Genomic DNA, 27,544 nt, shown 5'->3' on the forward strand with positions numbered 1-27,544 from the left:
CTTTTTGATAATATATATGGATGGTTCCTGAGCATGTTTGGGGATTTATTTTTCCACCCTTACAGCCAATTAGCAAAACCAAAGCATCAAACAGAAAAATAATATGCAAAGCGTAGAGGGAAAGAGGAAAAAAAAAAGAAAACAAGTGTGAATTAAATTCTTTATTACAAAAAAGGAAAAAACAAAAAAAAACATAGATGGCGTTTTTTTAAAGATATTTTTGTCTAAAAATAAATATTTCTTATGGAATCTTGAGATTAGCCAGTGTGGCTAGTGATTTTTTTTTAGCCACAGTACAGAAAAACAGTAGCACCAATAAATAAAATGATAGTAAAATTTTCTATAATCTGGGGCAGAAGAAAAGTTTACATATATATAAAAAATGTAGTGTCTTAATTAATCACACATATACATAAACATATATATATATACACACACACTTACATATGTATAGCCAAATATACAGAGTATACATATATATATATATATGTAGATGTATAAACTTTGCTTAAAAGGAATGTGTAGGGATGAGTGTTAAGTATTAATTAAATAACTGATCATGCTATTCACTTTCTCAACAATTGGGGAAGATTGGTTGAAACAGAAGAGTTTAAAATTTATACATAACAGTACAAAAAAAAGAGGTACGACTTATAAATAGTAAAATTAAATATCAAACAAAGAATACTGAAAAATACCTAGTTTAAATTATTATTACTTTTTAATTTCTAATTTTAAAGGGATATTAAACAAGTATATAGAACGTCACCTCACACAGCATGAATATATACATTTCAGTTATACGCGTGTGCACATGGGCACATGTATCCACACAGACACACACGCATACAAACTGAATGCACACCATATTTCTATCAGCTAGAGGGGTTTTTTATAGTGGTTAATAAACACTCTTCGAAGGCTGATTTAAGGCCAGTTTTTCTTGCTTTTCTGTAAACAGACAAGCATTGGGCAGGATTCTGACATGGACCAAGTATAGTACAAAAAAGAAAATAACAACAATCAGAGACTGAGAAACAGGCACACACAGCAGTCCAATGAAGGCAATGAGATGCAACTTTCCAGGTACACAGAACAGTGCTCTACATTTGCAGACTCAGCTACGCAATCAATCTCCAACAATGGATTGATGAATGTTCTGACAATGCCAAATAGATGGCCAGATCCAATCAACATTACATGTCTTGGGGAAAGAGAGGGACTGGAAGGGGAAGGCGGGGACGTACAAGGGCAAGGAGAATCTCGCACTACTTTGTGGTAAGGAAAGGAGTTGCTTGGATTCCATCCCCTTCAAACATATACAGATAGTCATCCTCTTCAGAGTTGATTCACTCACTTCATAGCAACCAGAAACCTATGGAAGCATCACATACACCCCATGTAGCAATAGCCTTCCCGTGGCAGCAATGCTGATCTGGATGGAATGCTGCCTGGTGACAGCCCAACAAAGTTCCATGCAGTAAGAAAAATGGGGAATCCTGTCCTTGCAGATTCAGTGATGTCCGACAGCCTCAATTCTCCTAACGTATTTGATCTGGGACTGCAGAGTGTTTAACAAAGAACGGTACCCAGAGGCCGTCAACCAGCATCATTTTGCATTTCCCAGCAAAGCAAGCTGAAGCCATGTCATCTTTGGACAAGTCAAATTGCTTCAGACATTCATAAGAGTGTATTGCTGCCTTTAAAAATCTGCCTTATCACCTTCTGTCCAAATACCTATTAAATGCCTGGTAACTGAGATGCTTTGGTGTTTCAAGTGTTTATATGCAAGGCACTGAAAATTGTAGCCCAAGAAAAATTACTGATTGCTTAAACTGAATCTCAACGAATCAGATTGGCTGGTCCAAGTCCCATATTCTAAGGCAGTGTTTCTCCATCCTGACAACTTTAAAGAGGTGAGACTTCAACTGCCAGGATCTGCCATGGCTGAGGAATCCTGAGAGTTAAAAGTCCAGATATTTTGAAGTTGCCAATTTGAGAAACATTGTTCAAAGGACGTCTTCAAACCAGAGTTAAATGGAATCTTGTCAATTGCCTGGTATTAGAGCTTTGTCTACTGTCTCTGAAAGTTATGTATATACTGGCTTGGTTACAGTCAGGTTTTTTTTAAAAAAAACAAAAAACCTTGTTTTGGACCTATATGCAAAAAAGAAAACAATTCACTCCTCCCTCTTTCATCAGATTTAAACTGGCTTAGATTTTGGTGATGAATCAAAATCCAAGCAGGTTAAAATCCTATTAACTCTGGGACTTAGATCAGACTCTGTGTGCACCTGAACCTAAAAATCTTTTTGCATAGAAGCACTTAAGGCTATTCAATTAGGTTCCAAAACTGCTATGGGAATAACCCAGCAACCAAGCATTCAAAAAACTAGCAAAAAAAGCTTGAGATAGCCTTCCCCAATCTGCTACCTTCCAGAACAATTCCCACTTTTCTCAGCCTATTTGCCTTGCTGATTCGGAATATTGGCTCTGAAGTCTAACAGTTATGGAAGAACTTGGATTGAGGGAGGCTAACCAAAAGCTTACATGGCTGGTCTATACAGGTCAATGGGGAAACTGGGTAAAACAATCATACTTTGTAAAGTCTACAGTGGGCACTCCAAAAGAAAAGGTCAAAGTCAAGGTGAATTATCTAATTTGGGAATAGGTATGGCTTTAAGGACAGAGGGAAGCATGGTGGTTTTGTCTTCCTTCTTACATCTGCTTCATAGCAGTGTTTTTTAGTTATTTCAGCTCCTGCAGTGAATAAATGGACAACACATTTAGAATCATCCCAAAATCACATTGCTCCTTTCATCCCCCATATTTCCTGTAACTGAACTGTAGAATCTTCTTAAATAGGGAAGTCATGAAGGTTGTTTTAGAATGTCACACAAGGGCCCTCTTTAATTCAAAAGTTCTTCTGCCCACACTGGGAGCAGAATAACTCTGGAATTCAATGTAGAGTCCCACTGACCTTTCATACAAGTCATATCCGAATGGCTGGGACGAATTATTCAGATATTATTGATAATGGGGAGGCTCTATGCTATTTTTTTTTAGTGGTGGTAATAGGTCCTACAGCACAAGTCCAGCAAAGAATACTATGTCTTAATATATTGATGGTACAAGACTGAGAATAACAAATTGACAATGCTAAAGAGTAAGCTCTCACCAGCTTTTCCCTCGAAGGCCCAAAATGTAACAAGCCAATTTTAAACTTATTAGGCACAAAAAAGAGAAGAAAAACCCTATACAGTTGTATGTACCCCCTCACTCACACACACTCACGCATCCTGCCTATTGCGCATATATACTTAAATTAATATCCCTTTCCAGAGATGTTCCAGAAGTATCTTCAGTGGCAGCTCTGTGCATGATGGTTGACAGTGCTGGTTCAACTGCCCGGCTCTCTGTAAGTCCCCCTTCTTTCCTCCGTCTCCTTCTGCCAATATGACATCCATTATTTAAGTAGCCAACAGGGATGGCAGGATTCCAGGGATGCCTCCTTGAGCTGACAAGTCCAAACTCAGCTGCTTCCCATCATTAAGGCCAAAACACGTTATCTGTGGCAAAATGTTCCTGCAGCAAGTCAATACAAAAATATACACCGACGACCCCATTGAAGCCAGTAGATTGTGAGCCAGACTCAGAAGAGATTTCCGAGAAGGAAGGGGAAGGGAATTTGATTGAACCATCAGTTCCAGCATTTAAGAGTTATTTCCTTGACCTTTTGACCCACAGTATTCCAAGGTGCCATTTTGGGAATCCCCTGCCATCTCTTCTCGTACAAATGTTTTGCTCCCACACGGGAGTGGGGCAGGAGAGTGGGGAGAGGAAGTGAGACCAGCAGGCTTTAGAGGGTCAGGAAGAGTATGAAGAATATATTGAGCAGTATTGACTGGAGTCCAGTCGTGGTTTCTTTCTTATGTCCCAAATAGCCCACTTGTGTCCACAGCAGTTGAGTATATCCAGTGAAGACACCAATAATGTTAGCAATGTTTTAGAAATTCAGTATATATACATATACACATACATATTCATATACATATACATATACTTCATGTGTATTGGGAGTCCCAAGCATATATCACTCCACTCTCCCTGGCTCTATATCTTAGCAGCATGAGAAGGAAAGTTTTTTTTTTTCTGTAAAACCAGTTCAAAACCAAAAGGTGAATCCTGCGCAGGTCGTCAGGGAATGTTCCTTCCAGAGTATCGTCCATACTCAAAAGTGCTGTGCGCTGCTGATCCTTCATTTTTAGTGTTCATTTGGATTAGTGTTTGTTTTCCGTTTCTGACCAGGTGAGATGTCAGGCTCCAGAACCAAGGCTGCGCCCGCACTCCCTTTCTTCTCTGCTGCTCACCGCCTCGGTTTTTCACATCTGTGGAGGAGAGGAAAGAAGGGAGGAGAGGTTACGTCACTGTATGCGGGATTCTCCTACATTAACATGGCATTAACAGGTGAGAAGGAGCCTCTTGGGTTAAAAGATTAGCGAACGTGTTTTGCCACAGAATAAATCAAAATCCTATACAGGGACCAACAGCAAAGAAAAAGAAAAGGCATTTACTCGTTTTCTCTCCGCAAACAATAATTCTATTAAGAATACTAGGTAAAGGAAAAGGTTCCCCTCACACATATGTGCTAGTTGTTCCCGACTCTAGGGGGCAGTGTTCATCTCCGTTTCAAAGCCAAAGAGCTCCATGGTCATGTGGCCGGCATGACTAAATGCCTAAGGTGCACAGAACGCTGTTACCTTCCCACCAAAGGTGGTTCCTATTTTTCTACTTGCATTTTTACATGCTTTCGAACTGCTTGTTCGTTGGCAAAAGCTGGGACAAGTAACGGGAGCTCACTCCGTTACGCAGCGCTAGGGATTCAAACCGCCAAACTGCCGACCTTTCTGATTGACAAGCTCAGCGTCTTAGCCACTGAGCCATCGCGTCCCTATTAAGAATACTACTTCATCTCCAAAGTTGGTTTCTAAATCCTGGCATACCTCTCACTCATACCTGCACAGAAACAATCTACCTTGTTTCGCCACACTAAACTCTTCTGTTGTGTATTTTAAAGAGGTGCAGTCAAAGCAAACCGGGGTGCCCCGTGCCAGCAAAAAGGGAGAGAAAACAAAGAGCTTAATTCCGCTGCTGGCAGAGGTGGAGATTAGTGCTTTAGCACAGCAGCAACCATAGCAGCTGTGTAGAAGTCAGGAAGCGAAGAATCAGCTGTGCCCTTTGAGGTCCAGATTTCCTCCCTGCAGTGAAGAGTTCATCTGGAGCAGCCGAGCAGCTGCCAAAACCAAAACAATCCAACCTATCCTCTGGCACGACTCAAGGGGCAACATGTATGCTGGCCTTGGTTCTACGCTGGGGCAATTTCTTAATTAGCCATTCCTCCCACCCACCCCCTTCTTCCCCTGGGACTAGCATGGCACTTACTATTTCAAACGTCTCATTGGTTAATTTGAGGGGAACTATAAAGGTCAAGGTTAGACAACTGTCTGGTTTCTCTCCAGGGGCTACTTCTGCACGGTGAACTGTAACTCAAGAAGAGCTGGCTCTCTTCTTGCTGCGGCACTAGGCATCCACACTCAGATTACAGACCTTCACATCTTTCCTCTACCCACGCAGCCATGTCTCAAGTCTCTTTGCCCAGGCAGAGAACTCAGCTTCGTGAGATATAATGTATAAAGCCCAACGCCATCAGCCTGGCTCTAGGTGAGCGTTTCTGATGGAACAGGAAAGGTAGAACCTCATCCACTCTTTTCAGAGTCACAGCCAACGTGTTCTGCCTTTTCAGAACCAGACTTAGGGATGGTGGGCTGAGATTTGCAGCCACAAAGCAGGTAACTCAGATGACAGCATGCCATCCGCATGACACCAGGTAGGTTATCCATCTGGGACAGAAAGATATCCTGGTTTTTACTTGGACCACTTGAGCTCTAGCCAGACACTTCATTCTTCTGAATACATAGAAATAATATAGTAGAGAAGGAAAGGGGCTAATCACACTCTCTTCTATAAAAACACACACATTCTAGAGTAAAAGAGAAGTGCAGGAAAGAATGCATGTCTGGATTTATGACTCAGTCCCAGGTAGATTTAATCAGATCTGCTACAGAGCTTAAAAAGATGGATTGGGACAAGTTATTTGCTTTGAGGGGCAGGGAAAGATTGGCGATCTTGTTAAAAAGCCAGTTGCATTAAACAAGGATTTGTTTAAAGGTCTTTGAAGATTTCTCCTGGGCGCTAGCAATGTGGGAGGAGCCACCTTTTCTCTAAGATATGTATTCTAGATTATCTATCATCCCCCTACTGACTGACAGTACAGTTCAACTCTGCCAGAACAAGGGAAGTTTTAAACTTTAGGCAGATTACACCATCTCTTTCCCTCTTGCCCAACTGGCCAAGCAGAAGAAAAGGAGGACCCTAGACTCCTGGCACCAGTAGCCAGTAGAAGCTTATCCCTTTCTCTCTTTCTCTCTCTCTCTCTCTCTCTAGATGTGTGTTGAATGAATATGTCTGAGAGAGTAGTATGTGGGATTTGTTTTCTGTTTTCCATTTTCTTCAGGACACAAACCTGCAAGTGCGCTCGTTTAACTCAAGCTGCTTCGACTTGCAACGTGAGTCTCTGAATTTGCAGGAACATTTACAGGTCAAGGGATCTTGTTTGTACAAGTGCTTTCTCCTTTCTGAGCAAGGTTCACAGTGACTGCAAAAAGGCAAAAGGAAAGAGGTCTAAGCTACAGCGCTTTAGCGGGAAGAAATGTACACATGCAACACCCTACACATTGAAGCAACCCTCGCCCCCACCCCTTGCCCCCCCCCTTCCCAACACTGCATGCCTAGAGCACTGCTGGGAGAGGAGAGAAGACACCCCCAAAGGCATTCCAACACTTACTTGCAATAGCTTTTTAAAAGGCAGAAATGGGCTCTCTGCAATGGCCTAATCCACAAATCCTGCATTAGTCCAATTTGCAGTGGAAAGGAGAGCCTCCTTATTGTTAACTGAGGTCTCTGAGGCAATAGCCAAATAATAATAATAATAGTCAAGGGCAACTCTTTCTACAGAGAAGCCCCTGTCTTTAAAAAAGAGAGAGAGAAAACAGACTTCAGAACCCAGCTGCTCCTATTCAAGTTGTGTCGTTTTCCATACGGATTGAATCAAAACAGCAGCTCTTGAAATCCCTCACCCGCCATCACCCGGCCACCTAAGAATTACTGGAAATGCAGGATTTGGTGAATTGAGGTGTAGAAAAGGCAGAGAAAGAGTAAAGGCACCCAATTCCAACAGAGAGAAAGAAAGAGAGAACACTCCCCAAATTTTCCCAGAATCCTCTAGCTCCCCTCTGGTAATGGTTAGTACTTGCCATCAGTCTCCATACACACACACACAGGCAAACATGCATGAAAGACAAGTATGAAGCTCTCGCTGCCACACCAACCAGGATTGTAAGTGACAGCCAAGAGGAAATTAAGGAAGTGGGTTGGGGGAAATCATGTAAGAGCGCTTTAGGGGGAAAGCAAGAGTGAAAATAAAGAGAAATTTGCCTATCCTTTTAGGTCACTGTGTCTTTCAAAGACCAGAATAATCCCAAGCAAGAAAAAACAAAAGGATCACAGCTTCTATGCGCTCCCCAATGTCCCCAAACATATAGTGCCACCACAAGAACAAGTGATTTTGGAGATGCGAGTGAAAATTGTTTGCTCCTTTGATTGTTCAATTAGATGTAATGCAAGCAGGAGTTTTGATTTGAGGGGTGAATAGAAAGAAATGGGTAAAGGGCAGAGTCTAAAGCACATGATGCAAAAACGTACAAATTCTGTGGTTTATACCGGCCTCTCCTGCGCTTTCTTTTTTGACCCTTCCCCTTTCCTCGCTTTGATTTTCTGGAAGAAAAACAAAACAAGCAAGAGAGAGAGAGAGAGAGAGAGAGAGAGAGAGAGAGAGAAAGTGCACAGGGCGGGAGGAAAGAGGAGGGGAAAGAGGGAGAAGCTACCATATGCACTTAGATAAAATATAAGAATCTAAACTGTGGAAGTCCTTGGAGTTGAGGCATTTCTGCTTTCTTGCTGTGAGTTGTTTTTGGTTTTTTTTAAGATAGATGGGTGGCCATATAGATCTTTTAAATAAATTTGCTTCTTACACTTCACACAACTCTGTCAAAAGTTGAAACCTGACATGTCTCGCTTCAAATATGACCCGGCCTACAACTCTGCTCCTTCCCCAAGAAATTGAAATGCCTTATTTTGGCTCCAGTACGGGCCCAAAAAGTCACTTCACTGGTCCCCAGATAGAATGGGCTCTCCAACTTCAGTGAGGAAGAAAGGTGGTGAGCAGCACTTAACAATGCGCCAACAAGGCTCTGTTTGTTTTATGGTTTTCATTTTGACATGTACAAGCTTTGCTCTCAGCAAATTATTTCTGAGACTTCCCACTGGAACCATCAGAAAGCATAATTAGGCTGTTCACCTACAGTGAAAGGTGGGGAGGTAATTCTCATTCTGTGAAAAAGGAGGTAAACTATTAATATTCAGTTCATCCTCAACTGCTCTGATCTTGCTTGGAACATAAGGTGATTATGGCCTGTCTGGACCCCATTACTATAGGGGTTGTCACTAATAACCAAAATCTCTATGAGCTACTACATATAGGCTATAATATATTAACAGAGAATCTGGAGACCTCCTTCCCTGTTGCAAATGCTAGAGAAAGTAATGTATAGGTCTGGTTGTCCACCCTTTCATTAAAAATGGTGATCCTAAGAAACCAACTCTATTTGACTGCCCAATCTACCAGTTCATCTGATTTAATATTGTCTACACTATACACCAGAGTCTCTGGTAGGTTTTCAGGCAGGTGATTTTCTCAGCTCCACCTGGAAAAACCTTGGGACCTTCTGCAAAGCTCATTGCAAAGCTCAAAGCTAACACATGTTAAGGTCCTCCTATGTACTTTCTGATCATGTGTACAGGTCTAGAGCAGCAATCCCAGCCAAGGGGAAAATCAGGTGAAACTTAGTACCTACTGCTCCAGTAGTAAACTCTAGGAGAAATGCGCATGGAAAAATGCAATATTCTTGGGACAATACCTAATACAAAAAGTACTCCTTTCTTCCTAGAAACTTTAAACTTTGGAAGAAGATGCTGTAATAAAGGAGGAAGTCCCTGAGGTTAATGGACAGGATGTGCCCTGGATCTTGTTCAAGCCTCTTGGTTGGCATCAGTTTTTCTCTCCTAACCACAAGCAAAGTAAGCATCACAAGAACACAGAACTACTAGCAGGGCAGAGGAAGCATGTTTACTTCAGGAAACTCTCACAAAGATTTACATTCATTTATGCCACATTCATCCAGAGGCACACCATGAAAAAGGCATCAAGCATAAGAGGAATTTCAGCTTAACCCAAACCAGAAGGAACCCGATACCGATATGGAGATTTGCGAAGCAAAGTAAGCCACCTGAAGGAGTGGAAAGCTATAGTCCCAGAGGGAAGATTGTGGCCACGGTGCTCACTCAATCACAACACTCTTACATCTCTGAGTCACTCTGCCATTCAGCAGAATAACATGTGCACCAGAAGAGTAAGCCAAGCTAGCAGTATTTCCCTGGGCAATCCACTGATGGCTCCACAATGTGAATTCATGAGAATTCAATTAAGCTGGGACATGTATGAGAACAGCACAACTAACTAAAAATATCCCCCCAACCCCCATTCTTTCTTTCTCTCTCTCTCTCTCTCTCTTTCTTCCCCAGCTTCCAAGCCAAATTGCAGACCATGAATGATCTTAGTATACCCCCACAGTGCATGCATGCATTTATTTGTAAGCTAGAAGTGGGGAAAGTATATCCATATTTGATTAGCCTGGCTAATGTATGGAGAAGAAATCTATTTTATCATTCAATAATACTACACAAATCTCAAGGTAGATGCCAGTTTCACATTACAAGATCGGCAACTTCCATTCCCACAACACAACTCATCTACAGTCACCACAATGCAGTGTTTCCAGATGCTTTGAACTACTATCTTATTGGCCCCAGATTGCAACACCAATAGCCTGGGATAGATATTCCAAAAGCACTATAGAAGGCACCATGCTGGTAAGTGCTGACGATAAAATGAATATAACTCCCTTTATTCCACCTTTCATGATTGATATGCAAAGTTAATTCACATCAGAACACTACCCACCATTTGATTGGGCGTACGTGGCTTTTGGTTCATGAAAGGGTAAATTCCCTTGTTCTAAGTGAGATAGCAGAGCCCCCATGCACAGCCTTAATGTTAGGCATCTATGAAAGTTGCTGTTAACATCAGCAAGTTTTCATCAAAGCAGCAAAGAGAGGGGAGGGCAATGGTGTCCAAATGCATGTGGAAGGAAAGTTTCAGCTAGAATCCATTTGAAAAGGGATAAAAGCTTTCAGTTAACTCCATGCTGTTCCTGACATATATTTTTTTATAAGTAAACTGTTTCAAAATGGCCTCAAGGCATAAGGGAACCACAGCTGTTAAAGCTACATGTGTGACTGTAGCTAAGAGGAATGGATTCAAGTTATAATACTTTAGATTATTTCTTTTTAAAAAAACCAGCAACAACCAGTTCTTATTTGTAGTGATCTGGGAAAGAAAGGAGGGAGATCACCAACACCAATTTAGGGGAGGGATATAATCCAGGTCACTTACTTTTCTTGCCTAACTGTGACTTCTTTCTTTTGTCTATAATGGAAGAAAAGAAGAGCAGGATTAGAAGAGAACCAGCAATAAATACAAAGATCTCCCATCCACGCTTTTACCACCCCACTTTCAGCAGCAAACATAATAAAGGATGCTCTTTCTGCCTTCCAGCACTGCCTGCCTCAGCCTTCCAAATGTTCCAGACTACCAATTCCATTATCTTTGTCAACTAGCAACGTTATCTGGGGATAATGGCAGCACAAGCTTAAAACGCCATATGACCATCAGGTTGGTGAAGACTGGCCTTAATTATGACAGCCAAAGGCAGAAAAGGAAGCACATTTCTTTCTGACCAAATTAAAACACCGTTCAGATGTTATGCCCAAATATATGCATTAAAAAGTCATACGTTATGTCCTTGCCACCAATATCCCCAGCTTGATTTCCCTTTGCCCAACATTGATTGAACAGCAAAACCTGAAGGGAAATTTTGTACACGTTGACATGAAAAAGAATGATGTCAGAGGTCTGTTTATACAGATCTATTTATTATTTTGTACAACTCAAGGCAAAAAATGTACAATATTTCTGCCTTCTATTTTTCCTACAATAAATCTGTACGGTGAGTTGCGCTGCAGAGGTGACTGGCCCAAAGTTGCCAAACTCACTTTCATGCCTAAGGAGGATTAGAACTTGCAGGCTCTGGGATTTCTAGTCCAGGCACTTTAGCCACTACACCAAAGTAGCTCTCTTGATTGTGATCATGTCCTCATGATCGTGTAAACTTATATAACAAAGGTTGGGGGGGGGGAATTAAGGGTTCAGAGCACATAGGGACATAAGGCAAGACCCAACCACCTGTTTACTCAGTTGGAGCAGAACAGCAATACAATGTTTCACAACCAGTTGCTGGTTCTCAATTGCACCTACCCAAAGAATGTACCAAGCAGCCAGTGAAATTTCCATGACAGAGATTGAGAGCATGTAAGCACACAGATACAAACACATTTATTTTGCCACCTAGACGCAAACCCATAAGGAATGCTTCTCCTGCTCAAGCAATGTTGATGCAACTGAGGTTTCTTAAGAAGAAACGTTAAAGCCCTCCTGTTACTGAACAGTGGACTTATTACATCATCTGTCAATCAAGATAGATGAAATCAACAAGCCAATGGCTAGCAAGGAGAAACCCTTCCCAATACAAAACAGACCACAAGATTTTGAGTGGATAGGTACAGATACAGGTGGGCAGCTGGATACAACTGGTACAACGGCATGGTTCTTTTCCAAATTCAATCAGAAAATCTCTCCATCCTCACCTGCATTCACATTTACTGTGCTGCTGGAAGCTCATCAGATATATATGCTGACTCTGAAAGTGTTTGAGTTTCATGATCTAGAAGGAAAAATGCAGGCAGAAGGGAGAAAGAAAAAAGAGGAACAGTGAGTCACGTTTACAAATGGATAATGCTCAACAGCCATCTCACAAACAAATAAGCAAAATAATGCTAAAACAGAGGGGGCAAAATGAAGGCTATAAGAGTTAGCAACTTTAAGCTGCTTTCTTATCCCCATGTTACCCTCTAAGCCAGTATTTCTTAAACTAGGCAACTTTAGGATATGTGGACTTCAGCTACCAAAATTCCCCAGCCAGCCATGCTGGGAGTCAAAATCCATGTATCTTAACAGTGTGCACTGCTCTAAACTCATGGGACTCAGTTTTGAGCAGGACATTACAGGAAAATGCTCAAAAGCAATAAGAAATACTAAATTCTGATATGAATGGCTAATGCCATGCCAAAAAAGTACAATATAGTCTTCGTTTAGCAATCACAATTGGGTTTAGCAAATAAGAGATATTAATCAAATCAGTCATTAGATGAAACCATGACTGTTTATGATCTTCAGTTTTCCTTTGCTTTCCAAACCTGCAAACCTGATTGGTTATAAAGTCACTTTTTAATAATACCTACAATCAATCACTAAATGAGGCAGTCACTCAACAAGAACTACTTCGTAAATGGGCCTCACGCCCACAAGTTTAAAAGTTAAAAGATTTTTTTTTTGGCTCTGATTTCCAAAACAGATTGCCTTACCAAGTGGTCTTGGCTACCACACACAGATCCTTTGATTATAGATTCTAAATCTGGATGTTATTTAAAAAGAATAAAGCAAGGCATATGTAGAATAACAGATCTGGGGCTAGTAACATGGCTATTTGGTTTATCAGGCTAACTGCCAAAGTATTTTAAAGCATTTGGAAAGTGTAGCCAACACAACCTGAAACCTGGAATGTAGATTATTACATAGGTATGTGATCGCTATATATCTCTGTGCATGCATGTGTATATAGTACAGTCAAAAAGCAGTCAGGATTTTCAGGGAGAATTATATTCAGGTTCAAAAGAATGCATACAAAACTCAGCACTTCACTTCACTAGCCTTTGAAGAACATAGGGGAGCATCATGGTAGCCACAACCGTGTTTATAGCTCTTGAAATAACAAAGGCCACCAGGGCAATTTCTTTTCTGTTCTATTTTAGTGGGTGGGGTGTTTTTGTTCTTAATTTTTGGCTGCACTTTCTCAGAAGGACTTCTGACCTACTCATATTGCCCAGGGACAACATGACTTAGTCACATTGCTCTGGTCACATTAAAAATAGGTAAAAGCTAGTTATGTCTAACCTATCAAAAAGAAGGATAGGGGAAGGACATGATATCTGTCTTTAGTATTTGAGGGGCTGTCACAAAGAAGAGAGGATTGATTTATTCTCTAAGGACAGGAAGTAAGGGGGTGAAAAGGAGAGATGCAACCTAGAAGGAAGGAGAAATTTCCTGACTGTGAAACCAATTGATCAGTGGAATACCTTGCCTCCTAGTGCTGTGGGTGCTCTATCACTGGAAGTTTTCAAAACTAGACTGGACAACCATTTGATTGAGATGATATAAGGCTCCTGTCTTGAGCTTGGAGTTAAGACTAGAAGACCTCTGATGCCCCTTCCAGTCCTATAATTCTATGACTCATCTTTCTCTATTCTTTCCACATCCAACAGGTACAAATGGTTATATTAGGAGCTGGGTTTGGTCCCAGACCACCAGTTGAGCCTTCCCAAAATTATAGAAACCATTCAAAGTGGAATTTATTAAAGAAAGCAGGACAAAACTGCAGGCCAAAAGATTCCTCCTCATTGTTAAAGTTGCCTTGACTGTTAAACCATAGTCTCACCTCCATGGTGACATTGTAGATCTCTGTAGGCACACATTCTAGTGCTTCATCATTACAGCATCCTGCACATCTCATCAGGGGCACACAGGATGGTTTGAAGATGTATTCCACCTCATCAGGATACTCCTGGAAAATATCTACCATGGTCTCAATTGACCTGCAGGCACTAAGCTCAAAGACCTTCATAAATGAGATAACTAGAAAACAAAAGGGAGGGAGAAAAGAAAAGGAGGGATTAGTTACACTTATTCTGTGAAGTCTAACATTAATGTTACAATGTAGTATAGACATAGACTTAAAGCGCAAGGACCACTGACTCTGCCTCCTTCTACTGGATTCCTATCTAACAGGCTCACCAAAATACAGGCTCTCAGTAAATGCATTAGCCTACTTAAAAATGTACTCAAGGCCTAAGAAGGCAGACTATAGGGATTGTGGATGAGCAAGATATGATGAATCACGGACAAGTTTAGCATCTGTCTCGTCTGAATTTTAACCAGCTAGACACTGAATGTGTTTGCAAGATGAAAATAAAAGTGATTCATAAGGCCACAACTCTCACGGCATGGTGGCAGCTTGTTAGAGGAGCTTTACCTTGAAGTGAATGGAAAGGGAACCTGGTCATTTCAGAAACCCAGAGGCTCCAACACAGTGTCCCCCTCACATGTAAAGTAACACAGCTCCTAGTTGATGTTAGCCTAACAGATTCCCTCAAAGATGCAGCTGTTGAGCAGGACCAGATACCAATTCCTCAGGAAATTTTCTGCAGTGGGAATATCACATTTTCCGGGGCTCATCACACAGTGCCATGTAGCTGGAAAATATGCTTCTTCCTTTAACTTCTGGTCCTATGCTACTGCCAAGACTTTATGGAAAGTAGCCGAAGAAGTAGAAACTCATTCTTGACTGTAGTGCACCATTTGTGTAGTTTTCAGCATAAAAATCAAGTAACTTAACGGGAGGGAAGGTCCCTCTCTCTTCCGTAAATCTACACCGTAACATTTCCTGACCTCCTCCAAAATGTTTTAATTTTAGTTTTACTCCAGCACATTATTTATGTTTCTAAACTACAAGGAACAAACAATCACCTCATTTCCCCCAAAAGCATTGCCACCATTCTGTGCTGTGCACTCTGGTTGGCTGGCAAACAATTTTCATATTTTCATATTTACCCAAAGGGCCTCATCATTTGCTTCAATCACTGTAGAATTTGATTCTGGAGTGGATTGAGGCGACAATCCAACTGAAACTAAAGTTCAAAAGAACTTCAGTGCCCCTTATTTATTCCAGATTATGGTATGTATTACCGTATTAAGTTTTAATGTTAGAAAGGTGTTTAGATTACCTTCTTCAATGAAACGAGGGAGGTTCTATCTGGGAAATTATGTATTTTATTCCAGCTCAGTCATCAACATTTAGCTCAGCCTTTATCAGTTATCAGCCAGCATGGCTAATGGCTGGAAATTCTACCTGTCATGTCCAAAGCATCTGAACAGCCTACAGTTAGGGTTGAGAAAGTGTGATCTAAATATACAGGAAAAGGCACATGAAATTGGAATTCACCCCGCTCCAATTTTTTTTGTGCAACATAGCGAGAAAAAAAGAATGCAAAGTCCCCAGCCCTAACGAATTTATACATACACACAAACCCACAATTCTACCATGACCAGGCTAAAGCTAATGGTTCATTGCAAAAGAGAGGATAGGAGATAGAGAGGCATGGCTCAACACAAGAGTACAAAATTTATCTTCCAAACCGAATATGAGATCTTTTAAGTTTCTGCCTGTTCCTCCAACAGGAACATTAGAAGCAGCGAAGGGAGTTCTTACAGAAGCAGGAGATACTGTTTGACTTAAGTGCCTTCTTTTTTTTTCCTTCCTTCCAAGGCCTGCAGTGATAGCCCAGTGTGATAACAAGCACAAATTGCTTGCATCATGGAAAAAACAGAAACCAGTAAACGTTTTGAACAGTCCTGAACCTGTGACAAACCAGCATAAAGGTTGCTCCACTGAAGCGCAGGCATATGCTGGGGGGGAGGGGGAGGGAGGGGGGAGGGAAAGGGAGAGAGGGAGAGGGAGGGAGGGAGAAGGGAACAGAAGAGAAGAGAGCTGCCTGGTGAGCTCAGGGCTCTTGATAATTGCGAAAGTTAATTCTTGGTCATGTGGGGCTGAGAGGGCGACCATCTGAGGAGGAGCCTGCCTGGGATTTCTACTGGCTGCCCAGCCTAAGTGCCTATTTAAAGAGACAGTTGCTCAGAGAGAGAAAATGTGTAGCGATGGGCGGTCTCCAGCTCAAAAGGAGCTCTTCCATCCACAGCAGCCTTATGTCCAAGCCCAAACTCTAGTATCAGCCTCTCGGGCCTTCTGGGATTAGTGTGGGCCAACTCTTCCTTGTTCCCTTTCAGGTTGACCTTAATTTTAACATGCAGCTATCTATAAACTGGAGAATTAAACAATTTCGTGTCTGGAAAACTTGTCGGCACATAGCCAGACATGCAACGCCTTGCTGATTATTCACTTCTTTCTGAGCATTAAGAGCGCAAGAAACTTTGTCATAATAACACTGAGTTGAAAACATTATTAGCTGCCTCCTCGTGCATCTGCATTCAGAAGGAAACTAATAGACAGAGACTGAGCATCTCAAACAACTTGCCTCTCATGCCATGAAACAAATTCAAGAAGTTTTCCCATGAACAGGTAGTCCTTGGCTTATGACCACAATTGAGCCCAATATTTCTGTCGTTAAGTAAATTTTGTCCCGTTTTACAACCTTTCTTGCCTCCGTTGTTAAATGAGTCACTGTGGTTGATAAGTTAGTAGTAGCCCGGTTGTTAAGTGAATCTGGCTTCCCCATTGACTTTGCTTGCCAGGTCACAACAGGTGATCTTGGGACACAGCAAGTCATAAACATGAACCAGCTGCTAAGCATCTGAATTTTGGTCACATGATCATGGGGATGGTGCAAAGGTCGTAAGTGTAAAAAATGGTCATAAGTCACCTTTTTCAGAGCCACTGTAACTTCAAATGTCGTAAGTCGAAGACTTCCTGCAATGAAATCTTACAACCCACATACACTGCAGGGGATGTATCCCAAATAGGGCTCAGTACAAAAGTCATGGGATACCTCCTGTCTTTGCCTGAGCAGCTAATTCACCCTTTAACTTCATATAAATCTTTATTTATTAAATTTATATGCTGCCCATCTCACCAGGTCAGGTGACTCTAAAATCTTTCTGAAGATAACTAAATGGCTGTCCTAAATGGTTTGGGATTTTTTTTTAAATGCAAAGTAGTATGTAACCTGTGGATCATCCAAAATCCACCTATAGTTGGCAGACATTTACCACCTTCTACAGAGGGTGTTTTGTCGTTGTTTTTGCTTCATCACTTTCAAATATATAAATATGGGAAAGGAAGAATGAGAATGGGGAAATTATCAGCTTCTAAAAACTAATCAGCATCATCATGATATGAAAAGTGAATAAAGGAACCACCTTATTTCTGAGTTCTTTGCTTATTTCTCCTATGTAATTATGAACTACATGAAACTTAGGTTGACATCTCAGTGATATTAAACCTAGAATGCCCCCAAGAATAATGAACTCTGTTGCTGGCACACTCCATTAAGGTAACAATTCTAGCAAAAAGCATTAACAAAAGAACCCTACAAAAGCAGATTCAAAGCAGACACATCAACTGGGGGGGGGGGGCGGTGGTGGTAAGAAATCGCATTATTGCTTTTCATCCTTTCATGTTAATGATATTCAAGAGAAATGGTGCAAAATAATGAAGAGATATGTGAGATTTAAAGAGAGACTAGTCACTGATAAGCAAGCAGAAAGAGGCAATTACTGGGTTGCTGGTCTTCTCATTTGCAGTTTAATGTGTAATAATGTGAAGTCTTAAATAATCAAACTCTTTAAAGCAGGGGTGTCCAAAGTTGGGAACTTTAAGACTTGTGGACTTCAATTCCCAGAATTCCCCAGCCAGCATGGTGGCTGGGGAATTCTGGGAATTGAAGTCCACAAGTCTTAAAGTTCCCAACTTTGGACACCCCTGCTTTAAAGCTTCATTATGAGTTCACTATGAGTTACTCTACGGTTCTACGGAAACCCTTTATTATCTCGTTGTGCAAAGTTATTGCCGCAACTGTTTTGCAGTTGCTTGCTAATCACATCTCTTAATATCCAATTATGTCAATCAGATCAGGGCTCCGTAAGAGCGCCTGGTTTTATCTGGCTACCGGTTGACTAGGTGACATAACACCTAACCTTTAAGCAGAAGGAAAAAATGTAATTACGATAACCTGCAAAACCCTTGCTGGCCTTTTCCAAAACGCAACATTCCACAGAGTTCGTATCAGTCCCTGAGCTCAAAGAAATCCAAACAACCTCTTTGTGACAAGAGTAGCACCACAAAATACAAGCCAGTGTTTGAATGTCATTCATGCATTTGCAGCTCGAGATAAAAAGGCCCAAGCCGTTTTAAAGAACAACCCAAACAATACAGTGGTTTTTCTCACATACACAGAAAAAGGAACAACCATGTGTTCATTTTCAGGGGGGGAGAAAAAAATGTTAAAACCAGAACAGCCATCAGATTACAATATAAGGGTGTGCTCTTAACAAAGTTATGCTCCCCTTAGACTCTGACAATACTCCTCCAAGTTCACCAGGCCAAAAACCTGATTGCAATTGAAACTAACCTTGGCAAGAGAAAAGACTGCCCCCTGCTGCTGTCTAACTCTAACAACAGCAGCAAGTGCCACACCCTGAATGCCCCAAACTAAAGGGATTCCACGGCAGAATTTCACACTATGGAAAACAAGTGGTTTGCCACAAATCTCAAAGTTAGGTGACCATCTATTGCCTAAAGCTTCAAAGGCTTTGAGGATTGATACTAAGTTTAAACCAGTGCTCCCTGCCCTCTTATCAGTAGTTTAGAAACTGCCATTATTCCCTGAATCCTTCTCAATTTCTTTGCTTGTAGCAGGTCCGATTTCTACATCTCCTCCTTTCCTTCCTTCCTGCCACATATTTTGCAAAGTACTGTATAAGAGTTGACGGTTACTGAATATTTTCACAAACTGTCTTTGCTGAGGAATTTATGAGAAAGTCTAATAAGCATTTGGCTAAAAGACAAATTGCATTTAAACCCACACTGCCAAAATCAGAGTATCCTGGCTCCAGATGTAACAGAACTTTTTGTAGCAACCTGATAGCTTCCCGACTGCAGCTTCCATAATCCCCATCCGGTGTGAGTAAACATTTCCACAGATGCAGATCCAGGAGCTTGGCTGGAGGTGGCTGGTCTAAAACTTTAGAAGCACAATGGAGCTTCCATTCTCTTCCATTTTTGACACATTCAAATACAATATCCAACTATACAGCAAGTGCAGTTGGTTGTAATGGCCTATTTGCAAAAATGCTCCCAGGCTCAACCTTAAGGTGCAGGTGATTCTTCTAAACACACCAACAGCAAATGCTGTGCAGAAGAAATCACCATTCCTTACGGTAGGGCATATTCCCATGTAGGCATGCAGCATTGTGGTTTTAAAAAAGATTAATCAATCTTTTCATAACTGTTTCTGGAAAAGTATCTGTTTGGTTGACCAATGCCATGTTCCTTGCAAACTAAATCACTGATAGTTCGATAACTTTTGTGTGTGTCTGAGCAAAACAACATGGGTCAAAGGTCTGCCAGCAAAAAGATGAGAGACAAGAAATTTTCAAAGTGACTTCACTTTGAATATCATGGTAAATTCTTCCAACTATTATTCCCAGAATTGCTGAGATGCCTGATCTTAGTTTTTAAGTAAGGTTTTAAAAAGACTAAAATGCCAACATTCCAGTGCAATATATTCTCCCTGACAACCTTCTTCAGTTGGATATTCTCCATGTAGAGGTTGAACTCCTGCCATTCACAGGCTGTGTGATCTGCAGCTGTACTCTAACACATCTGGGTTGATAAGGTAGTTCTTTGAAGTTTAATAAAAACATGGTGTTATCTCATTTCTCCTTTAAAGCAAAATGCTGTTGTGCATAACTGCAGCTGCTTGATAAAAAAAAATCCTGGGAAATCTTGAAACCAAAGATGTCAAATCTGGCAACTAAGAATCCCCCCCACTGTCTTCATTTAAACGTTTTCAGTGTAGTCATGCTGGAAACCTTTAGTCAACTTCACTCGTTAGTGATGTCACTTCCATTGTTTCTGTCCACAGAATTACCACCTTCATCCCACACCCCCACATATATTCATTTTCCAAATGTTAGCAACGTAAGCGAGGATTCCCTTCCCAGCAGTCCAGCTAATGGAATGATGCCAGTTCATCTCCTCCTCCTCAAACCATCAACACATTCAGCTTCTTGAAAGGACCCTTAGTATGTACTCATAAAAGAAGAGAGGGAGGGGGGAGAGAGAGAGAGAGAGAGAGAGAGCACTTACCTTCACCTTGTTGCCTGTCTCCATCCCCCTGGGCAGGAGCAGCCTGCAACACCTGCAAAACCAACAGAGAACTAATCAGAACACAAATCCGGTGCCCTCACCCGACAAACCCTGAAGCTCTTTTTCGATCAGGTTTGCAGGTTTCAGTAATAAAGATCAGAACCTGTTGCACTTTGCAGAATACAAAAGCAAACCAAAAATGGCACATAGCAATTATATTCTAACACCCAAATCCAAAAAGAAAATGCACCTGAATTGTGAACCAAAACATTTGTTGGAAATATGGAACTTAATGGAGACTTTCTGCTTCTGTTTCTGTAGTGGTGGTCTACAAAATATACTGTACATGGGCAGATTCCATGTCCATCTGCTTTTAAAAGGGTTGCATACCATGCCAGCATTCCCACTTTGATTCCATACACTTGGAGTGCCAAGTTGGCAAACTACAGCTTACCTGTTGTCTAAAAGATGAAATAATCATTGACTTTTGAAATTGCATTTTAGCTAGCTTACTACACTTAAGTTACTTTTATGATTCAGTGCTAATGGAGCTATTTTAGAGGGGGAAATACTACAGAAAGGTGTCACGGACCTTTCAGGGCCTAAAAGGGAGATAAAAATATAGAGAGACATTGGGGAAATACAGGTTTTGCCCTAGCAAAACACTGAGTTGTCATTTTCTAAATACGTAAGAAAAGTAGATTTAAGCTATTATCATACTCTAGACAAGGAAGATTCCTTGGGGTACAAATGTGAGAAACCAAGAACTCTATTCAGTAAGAAGTTACGCAGCTATATATCTGCTTTCTGTACTTGGGACAAAAAGAACTCAAAAAAGTTTTCTCAGACGGCACTCCGGATTTCCTAGGCAGCAGAATTATCTGCTTTAAGGCATTTATTATTATTAAGATCAAAATCTACAACACTGACATTCAGATTCCTTGTCGTGTCATTTTTAGAAGGTCATCAACATTGTTTTCTCTTTTACCAGTCTCCTCCCCTGTTCAGGTTTGTGTTGTAGATTTCAGATCTCTGGGGTACTTAGCCAAGGTCATTAGCCCAGTTTCAGCAGAGGGGAAGAACCAGCAAGCCCTCCCGTTTTGCAAATTATGGGAGTCGGAATCAGCCAGTGGGTTTCAAGAGCAATGCAACTGGATCACTAGGCTGTCAGCAAAAAGTAACAGAGGCTAAGAATGCAATGCTGCATGTCTAATTGTTGCACTGTCTACACAGGTCCCTTCTAAACTGATACCCTCTACCTGACTACATTTCCAAGAACTCCCAGCCCACATGGCCAATGACTAGGAACTCCTGGAATTGGGGGAGGATTGTTCTACGGGATGGCCCAACAGATAGAAGGGTGTCTGTCAGCACACAGGTGACCATGTTCCTTTTTAAGCTGACAAGGTTTTTCTATCTCTGGGTGAAGGTCACAGCAACTTTACAAACAAGGTGGGGGAAGACGAAGCTTAATCACCAAGGCCTTCATGGGCCAGCAAGCTGCTACAATCCGTTCCGAGCACAGCCTCCGTTGCGTCTGAAGACGCTTCAGACAGGCAGCTCTCCTCTGGTGAGGTGGCAAGTTGCCACATCTCCTTGTCAAGGCAGGTGTCCGCCCATTTCTCTAGCATCGCGTCGAGCACGTAGTCTTTATGAGCCAGCAGGCCGTGGCAGGCTGTCCTGGGATTCCTCCATCTGCAGGATGGGACTGTGGCAAACATGCTGCCCGCAAGTGCCCTGACTGAGCAGCCAAGCATGCAGCCCTGCCATAACGTGGTCAGGGCTTTGAGGAAGGAGACATCTCTGGCGTTAATTCTTCAAAGCCCTGCTTGACCCAGCTGCAACATCAGCTAGAAACTTGTTCCATACTTCTGACCTAAAGTTGCCCCTTGCTGCTGTTTCACCTATTTCAAAACAGCCTTCTCCTTCTCTCTCTCAAAGGAGGGGTTGGGGGAGTGTCTGTGAAGATCATTTAGGAAAGAGACCTGAAAAATCACTAGAAGAGATTTCAGATAGCAAATAGGGCCTTGGTATCATCTGTATCCATCTTCCTCCTCCCCACTTCACCCCCCCCTCTCTCTTTCAAACTACCTATCAAGACTGCACTACTATTTCCTGATTAGCAGAAACTGGAAGCAGTGTATTCACCAATCAGACAAAGAAAAGGAACCCCATTAGCCACCCCGTATGATCTATTCACACCATTGCTCATGCCATTTGCCTTTGAATCTAGGAGCTATTTATACAGCAGAGTCACCTTGAATCCATTTGAGAAATATGAAGGTTCTTCTCTGTTCCTATGCTGATGAATTACATGTTCTCTGGCCAATGCTGCTGACAGGCTACTTTTAACCCAAGTATCAGGGCTTTAAATGAAGAGTCTAAATGTTCTCCCTTCCCATCGAAGGAAGGACAAAACAAACTTTTTTTTTCTCAAGGAACAAGTGCCCTTTTTGAAGGTCACATCACTTGTACCCATCTCTTTTCCCTGGCCTGAGGTTTTACTCATTGTTCCCCCCCACCCCAGACACTTAATTGTCTCATGTTTTCAGCAGCACAGACAATGGGAGAAATATCTCCTTTAATGCTTGAGCAACAGCAAGTTGGCAGGGAGCTGGCAATTCTATTCTTACATCCTACTCATTCCTATATGAAGCAAGGAAAAGGTTAACTCAATAAATTGCTTCTACACTCACACTCACACACACACACACTTCCTATTCTTTCACATCAAAACCATTCTTTCTCTAGCTTTCTCCTCCCCCTCCCCCTAATCTCAGCAGCCTCATTAAAAGAGCTTTGTAACTGTTTTGGATTGGAGCAAACAATCCAGCCACTTTGGGAGGGCCCCTGGGACCAGAGTTAAAAACCCATGCCATCTTAGGTGTTGGGGGTTGGGAGGGAAGTCTCCTCTAGTTTTTTGTTGGTTTTTTTGCCTAAAATGCTGCATTTCCCTCCCCCCCTCCTTCCCCTGCTATGCACTCAAAGGAAAAAGAAAGTGCAATGGCCCAATGAGGAAGGGATTGCTGACATAGCCCAAAGAAGAGGGGAAACCAATCCAGAAAATGACTAGGATACACAGAAGAGGACCTGCAACACCCACTTTGTATCAGGAAGAGATATGACTGGGAGAGTTTTCCACCTTTGGCTGCGTAGTTAAAAGGAGGAAGGTGACCCACTGCCTTCCCTCAGAAACAGCAGCTGGGTGGTAAGCAGGAGCCCCAATGTGGCCTGAGCAAAAGGCTGATGGCTGTGAGATCATTAGCAGTCTGGTCACACGCTCTTGTTTCCACCCTTACTGTTTGATCTTTGCTCAGTCCGACCAGAAAGATGTCTTGAGAGAGAGCCCCAGGACTTGCTCACTGCAACAAACTTGGAATCACCCACCGATTACATCAGGTAATAATAAAAGGGGACGTAAGTATTGCCAATGTAGCAAAACAAAAAGGCAGGCAGATTTCGGTTTGGATCTTCAGTCTTTTCATCCATGGGTCTTCTCACCACTAACACATGCTTCACTCCAAGAGTAACACTTTCAGAAGTGATTAATCACTGGAGGGGGGGGGGACACGACACTGCACCATTATTACAGCCAACAGATGAACTGTAAGAGGAAACCAGTGCCCTGCATTTCCTTCACCTGACTTATGAGCTCACAACTTACATTAAGCTACACTGTGGTTTGTTTGGCTTTGACGGATTGCTTTTTTGAATCCAGCCATTATGGTGTGTTAACCATAATGGTTAACACACCATAATGGCACCATGTATTAAAACTTCATATAATATATCAAACAATTTAACTACGACTTTATTTAATAAGTCAGGGCTGGATATTTTATTTATTTATCAAATTTATACAGCTGTCCATTTCACCAAAAGAAACTCCGGGCAGTGAACAACAATCCAATAAAGCAGTAACATAAATAAAACAATTAGTTCCTAATAGTATTACATAATAATTAATAAAAGCATTAAAGCTATGAAATCAGTTTATATTATATATTAATAAAAGCATTAATAGTCCCTAATAACTTATATTATCAATGCCATCTCCCTTTCAGTAAAAGATTACACTTGCCTTCCACACTCCCTTAAAGGGCCATATTGCATAGTATAACTTAATTCTCGTCTCACCTATAGTTTTTTCCTTCCACATTTTCAATGTAGGTTAAGCAGTTTCAAAACTACTGGGCCCTCTCAGATTAACCCATTCACAAGTTTTTTCTCCCAAAGAACATCTCCTGTCCTGAACAGATGAATGTGGTGCTGTCACTTGCAAATGCATTTATTGTCTTCTCCCCCGAGATTCATACTTCATATACTGTATCTGCTTTGGGTTGGTAATATATAAGACTATGGCACCTAGCAATGTACCTAAGAGATTGACAGGTTTTAAGAGTTGAAGATAATCTCTCTCTTTAAATGGGGGTAGGGGAATCATATATATTTCTGGTCATTCCACATATTCTCCCTCTGTGTACTTTTTTATTTTCTATTTTTACTTGTCTTCACAGTAGTTCATGCATAAATCAGTTTTCTTAATCTAGTGGCATCCAAGCACGCTGGATGAAATCTCATATCACTCGGCAGATTGTTTAGGATGACAGAATCTGTAAAACCAGGCTGGGTAGGCTTGGTAAAACTGTGTAACCTGAGGATCATTTTCAAAAGCAAGCAAGGCCCTCTCAGATTAACCCATTCACAAGTTTTTTTCTCCCAAAGAACATCTCCTGTCCTGAACAGATGGATGTGCTGCTGTCACTTGCATGAAAGCTGGACTTAAAACCGCTTGGAACGCTGGTGACATCTAACCAGACTGATCTGAAATGGCAGGTTATCTTACATCTGTGGCTGGGGAAAAAGTTATAACTATTTCTACACTCTTGTTTAACATGATGCCACCAGGTGACTTATTGGCTAGAGATGAGAAGACTTTTGGACCAAGATTTCTGAAAAGTGGCAAAGGCCTGCATGCCTGCATTTGAAGTGAGGGTTTTAAGACTTCACTTCTCTCCCCTAAAAACCACCATGGAAAATTAACCCGCATACCCTTTCTTTCTTGTGAATCAACTACCTAACAGCAAACAGGAGCTAAACCCAAGCAAATGCCACAACCATCCTAACTTACTTAATTCCTTTAAGGAGCAAGTCAAAAGCTCCTGCTAGTGGGGTCTTCGGGTAATGGCCTTTACCGTACTTTTTATAATAAGGAAACTAATAAAGATGAGAGGAGTTTAGAAGTGAGGGGGGGTGTGGGGGGTATAGAGAAGGAACTCTTATTTATGGAAACTCAGCGGGGTCGTTCCGTCTGAAAATCAATCTGGAAGAACCACAGAATTCATTTGGCGGTCTTTGATCTCTGTTTGCTTTTGCCAGGCAGGAATTTTGAACTCCGGTCAGTAAACCTGCCTAACTAACTAAAGCAAACAAGCCAAAAACACCGCTTTTGCAATGTCAGGAGGAGCAAGGGGGGGAGGGAGGGAGAGCAGCGTGCGTGCCGCTTGCTGCTGCTACAAGAAGTCAGCCTATATGCTCCGATCAATGACGATGCAGAGACGTGCCTCCTCCGTAGGGCGTCCTTCAAAAAAAAAAAAAAAAACCAGGTTTCCAAACTACCCAGCTCTCCAGACAGGAAGAGAAAGGAAAGCTACTCGGAACGGTTCTCACTGGGCTAAGGCAACGTGCAAGAAGGGAGCCAGACCTGCCGGGGTGGGCAACAGCTTCTGGTCTACTTCTCCTTTTCTCAGCCCTGCGATCGCACGCGCAGGCCCCACGCGGGTGGTGCGGTCACAGCTTTCAAACGCCATAACGCAAAGGCTTTTGCTCGCTCGCCCTCGGTTCCCCCACCCAAAAAAAGAAGGAGGTGGGTGGCCGGTCTTTTGTCGGCCGCCCCGAAGAGCGCCGAGCCGAGATAGCCGCGTTGCCCCCTCACAAGGTCAACCAAGCGCGCGCAGGCTGAGCTCGGGAACAACCCGGCCGCGGGTCTGTCTGGCGCCTTGCGGACCCGCTCTCTCCTTCGACGCGTGTGGGCTCCTTTTGGGCCCCGCGATCCCCTGGCGCCCGTCACGCACGTTCAAGCGTAACATGCGGCGAACAGGCCATGCGGAGGAAGAGGAGGAGGAAGGCTTCCCCGCCGCCCCAGATCCTCCCGCCCGCCCCCTTTTCTTTTTCTCTTTTTACCTTGGCGTTGTGGAAATAAAGCAGCGCCGCCAACCCCCAATGGATCCAAGTGAGCAGAAAGTTCATGATTCCAGGAGCGAGGGGAGGATCGGCTCGGTCGAGTTGTCTAAGCCCTTCTCCTTTGCTCGGCGGTCGCTCTGATCAAGCTGAGGGGTTGAAGGGGGGGAGGGGGGTAGAATTTAGACTCTGGTTTCACCCGTCCATAAGCTCCGCTCTCCCGAGGCCCCAGAGACGCAGTTTGCCCTCGCTTTTGCCGCGCGCTCGCTTGCTCAAGGTCTTCGGCTCGGCTTGGTTCCGATCCGCCGGTTCCGCTTCTCCCGAACAATTCCCTCCCGGCAGCACGGCGAATAGTAACCGATTTTCCTCTTCCCCTCTCTTCCACGCACACTCTATCCCTCGGTGGCAAAAGCACCTCACGCGAGCGGCTCGCTCTCACCACCAACACAAGCACCGGGGAGGAGGAGAAAAGAAAAAGAAAAAAAGAAACCGAGACGAAGAAGAAAAGTTTGCCAAAACTTTTAGTGCATTTTTCCCCCCGTTTCCAAGGTCTCGGATCTTACAGCTGCTATGGCTCGCTGCTTCCCAGCTGAAGTTGGATGGTTTGGGCTTGTTTGAACAGCAAGCTTTTTAGGAAGAACTCTTCATTCAGCCCGGTTCGATTTGGGCCCTTTCTTCTTGGCTTTAAAAAAAAAAACCGGGGGAAAATTCTTCACACACCCCTTTTTTTTTTTTCCTTCACCAAAGAGGGCAAAATCCAAGTTCTTTAAGCGACGAGATTTCTCGGCAGATGAAGGGAAAGGGGAATAAATAAAGGGCGAATAAAGAATGAATCGCAGATCCTTAGAGCGCAAGGAAGACGGAAGGGAGAGAAGGAAGAACTCTGGATCTCGCTTCCCTGCCCGATCTCGCTTGCTTTTTTTTTTTTAAACCGAGAGAGCGTCTTCACTTTTATGTCAATGAACGTCTCCGGTCTCGCTCGCTCGCTCGCTCTCTCTCTCCCCCGAATGTTA

At 42.4% G+C, this 27,544-nt stretch overlaps 1 protein-coding gene across 4 annotated transcripts; it reads right to left on the reverse strand.

The window, feature by feature from the left end:
- Window positions 1–146: 146 nt before the first annotated feature.
- VEGFA (vascular endothelial growth factor A) lies at window positions 147–27,544 on the reverse strand. Of its 4 annotated transcripts, none has more exons than XM_014067040.2 (8): window positions 26,535–27,544; window positions 20,352–20,403; window positions 13,908–14,104; window positions 12,001–12,077; window positions 10,691–10,723; window positions 7,840–7,893; window positions 6,584–6,715; window positions 147–4,388 (listed from the first exon to the last, which is right to left on the reverse strand). In XM_014067040.2, exons 1-8 carry the CDS (start codon window positions 26,598–26,600, stop codon window positions 4,367–4,369), a joined length of 633 nt encoding a protein of 210 aa, XP_013922515.2. In that variant the 5' UTR covers window positions 26,601–27,544; the 3' UTR covers window positions 147–4,366. The 4 variants fall into 4 exon arrangements, with proteins under 4 accessions (XP_013922515.2, XP_013922514.2, XP_013922516.2 ...); XM_014067039.2 differs by having other exon boundaries at window positions 7,822–7,893; window positions 26,535–27,543; XM_014067041.2 differs by lacking the exon at window positions 7,840–7,893 and having other exon boundaries at window positions 26,535–27,541.

This window comes from Thamnophis sirtalis, unplaced genomic scaffold (assembly GCF_051295495.1).
Source record: "Thamnophis sirtalis isolate CommonGarterSnake01/CBP01778 unplaced genomic scaffold, rThaSir2_p1.2 scaffold_6, whole genome shotgun sequence".
Classification (NCBI taxonomy): domain Eukaryota; kingdom Metazoa; phylum Chordata; class Lepidosauria; order Squamata; family Natricidae; genus Thamnophis; species Thamnophis sirtalis.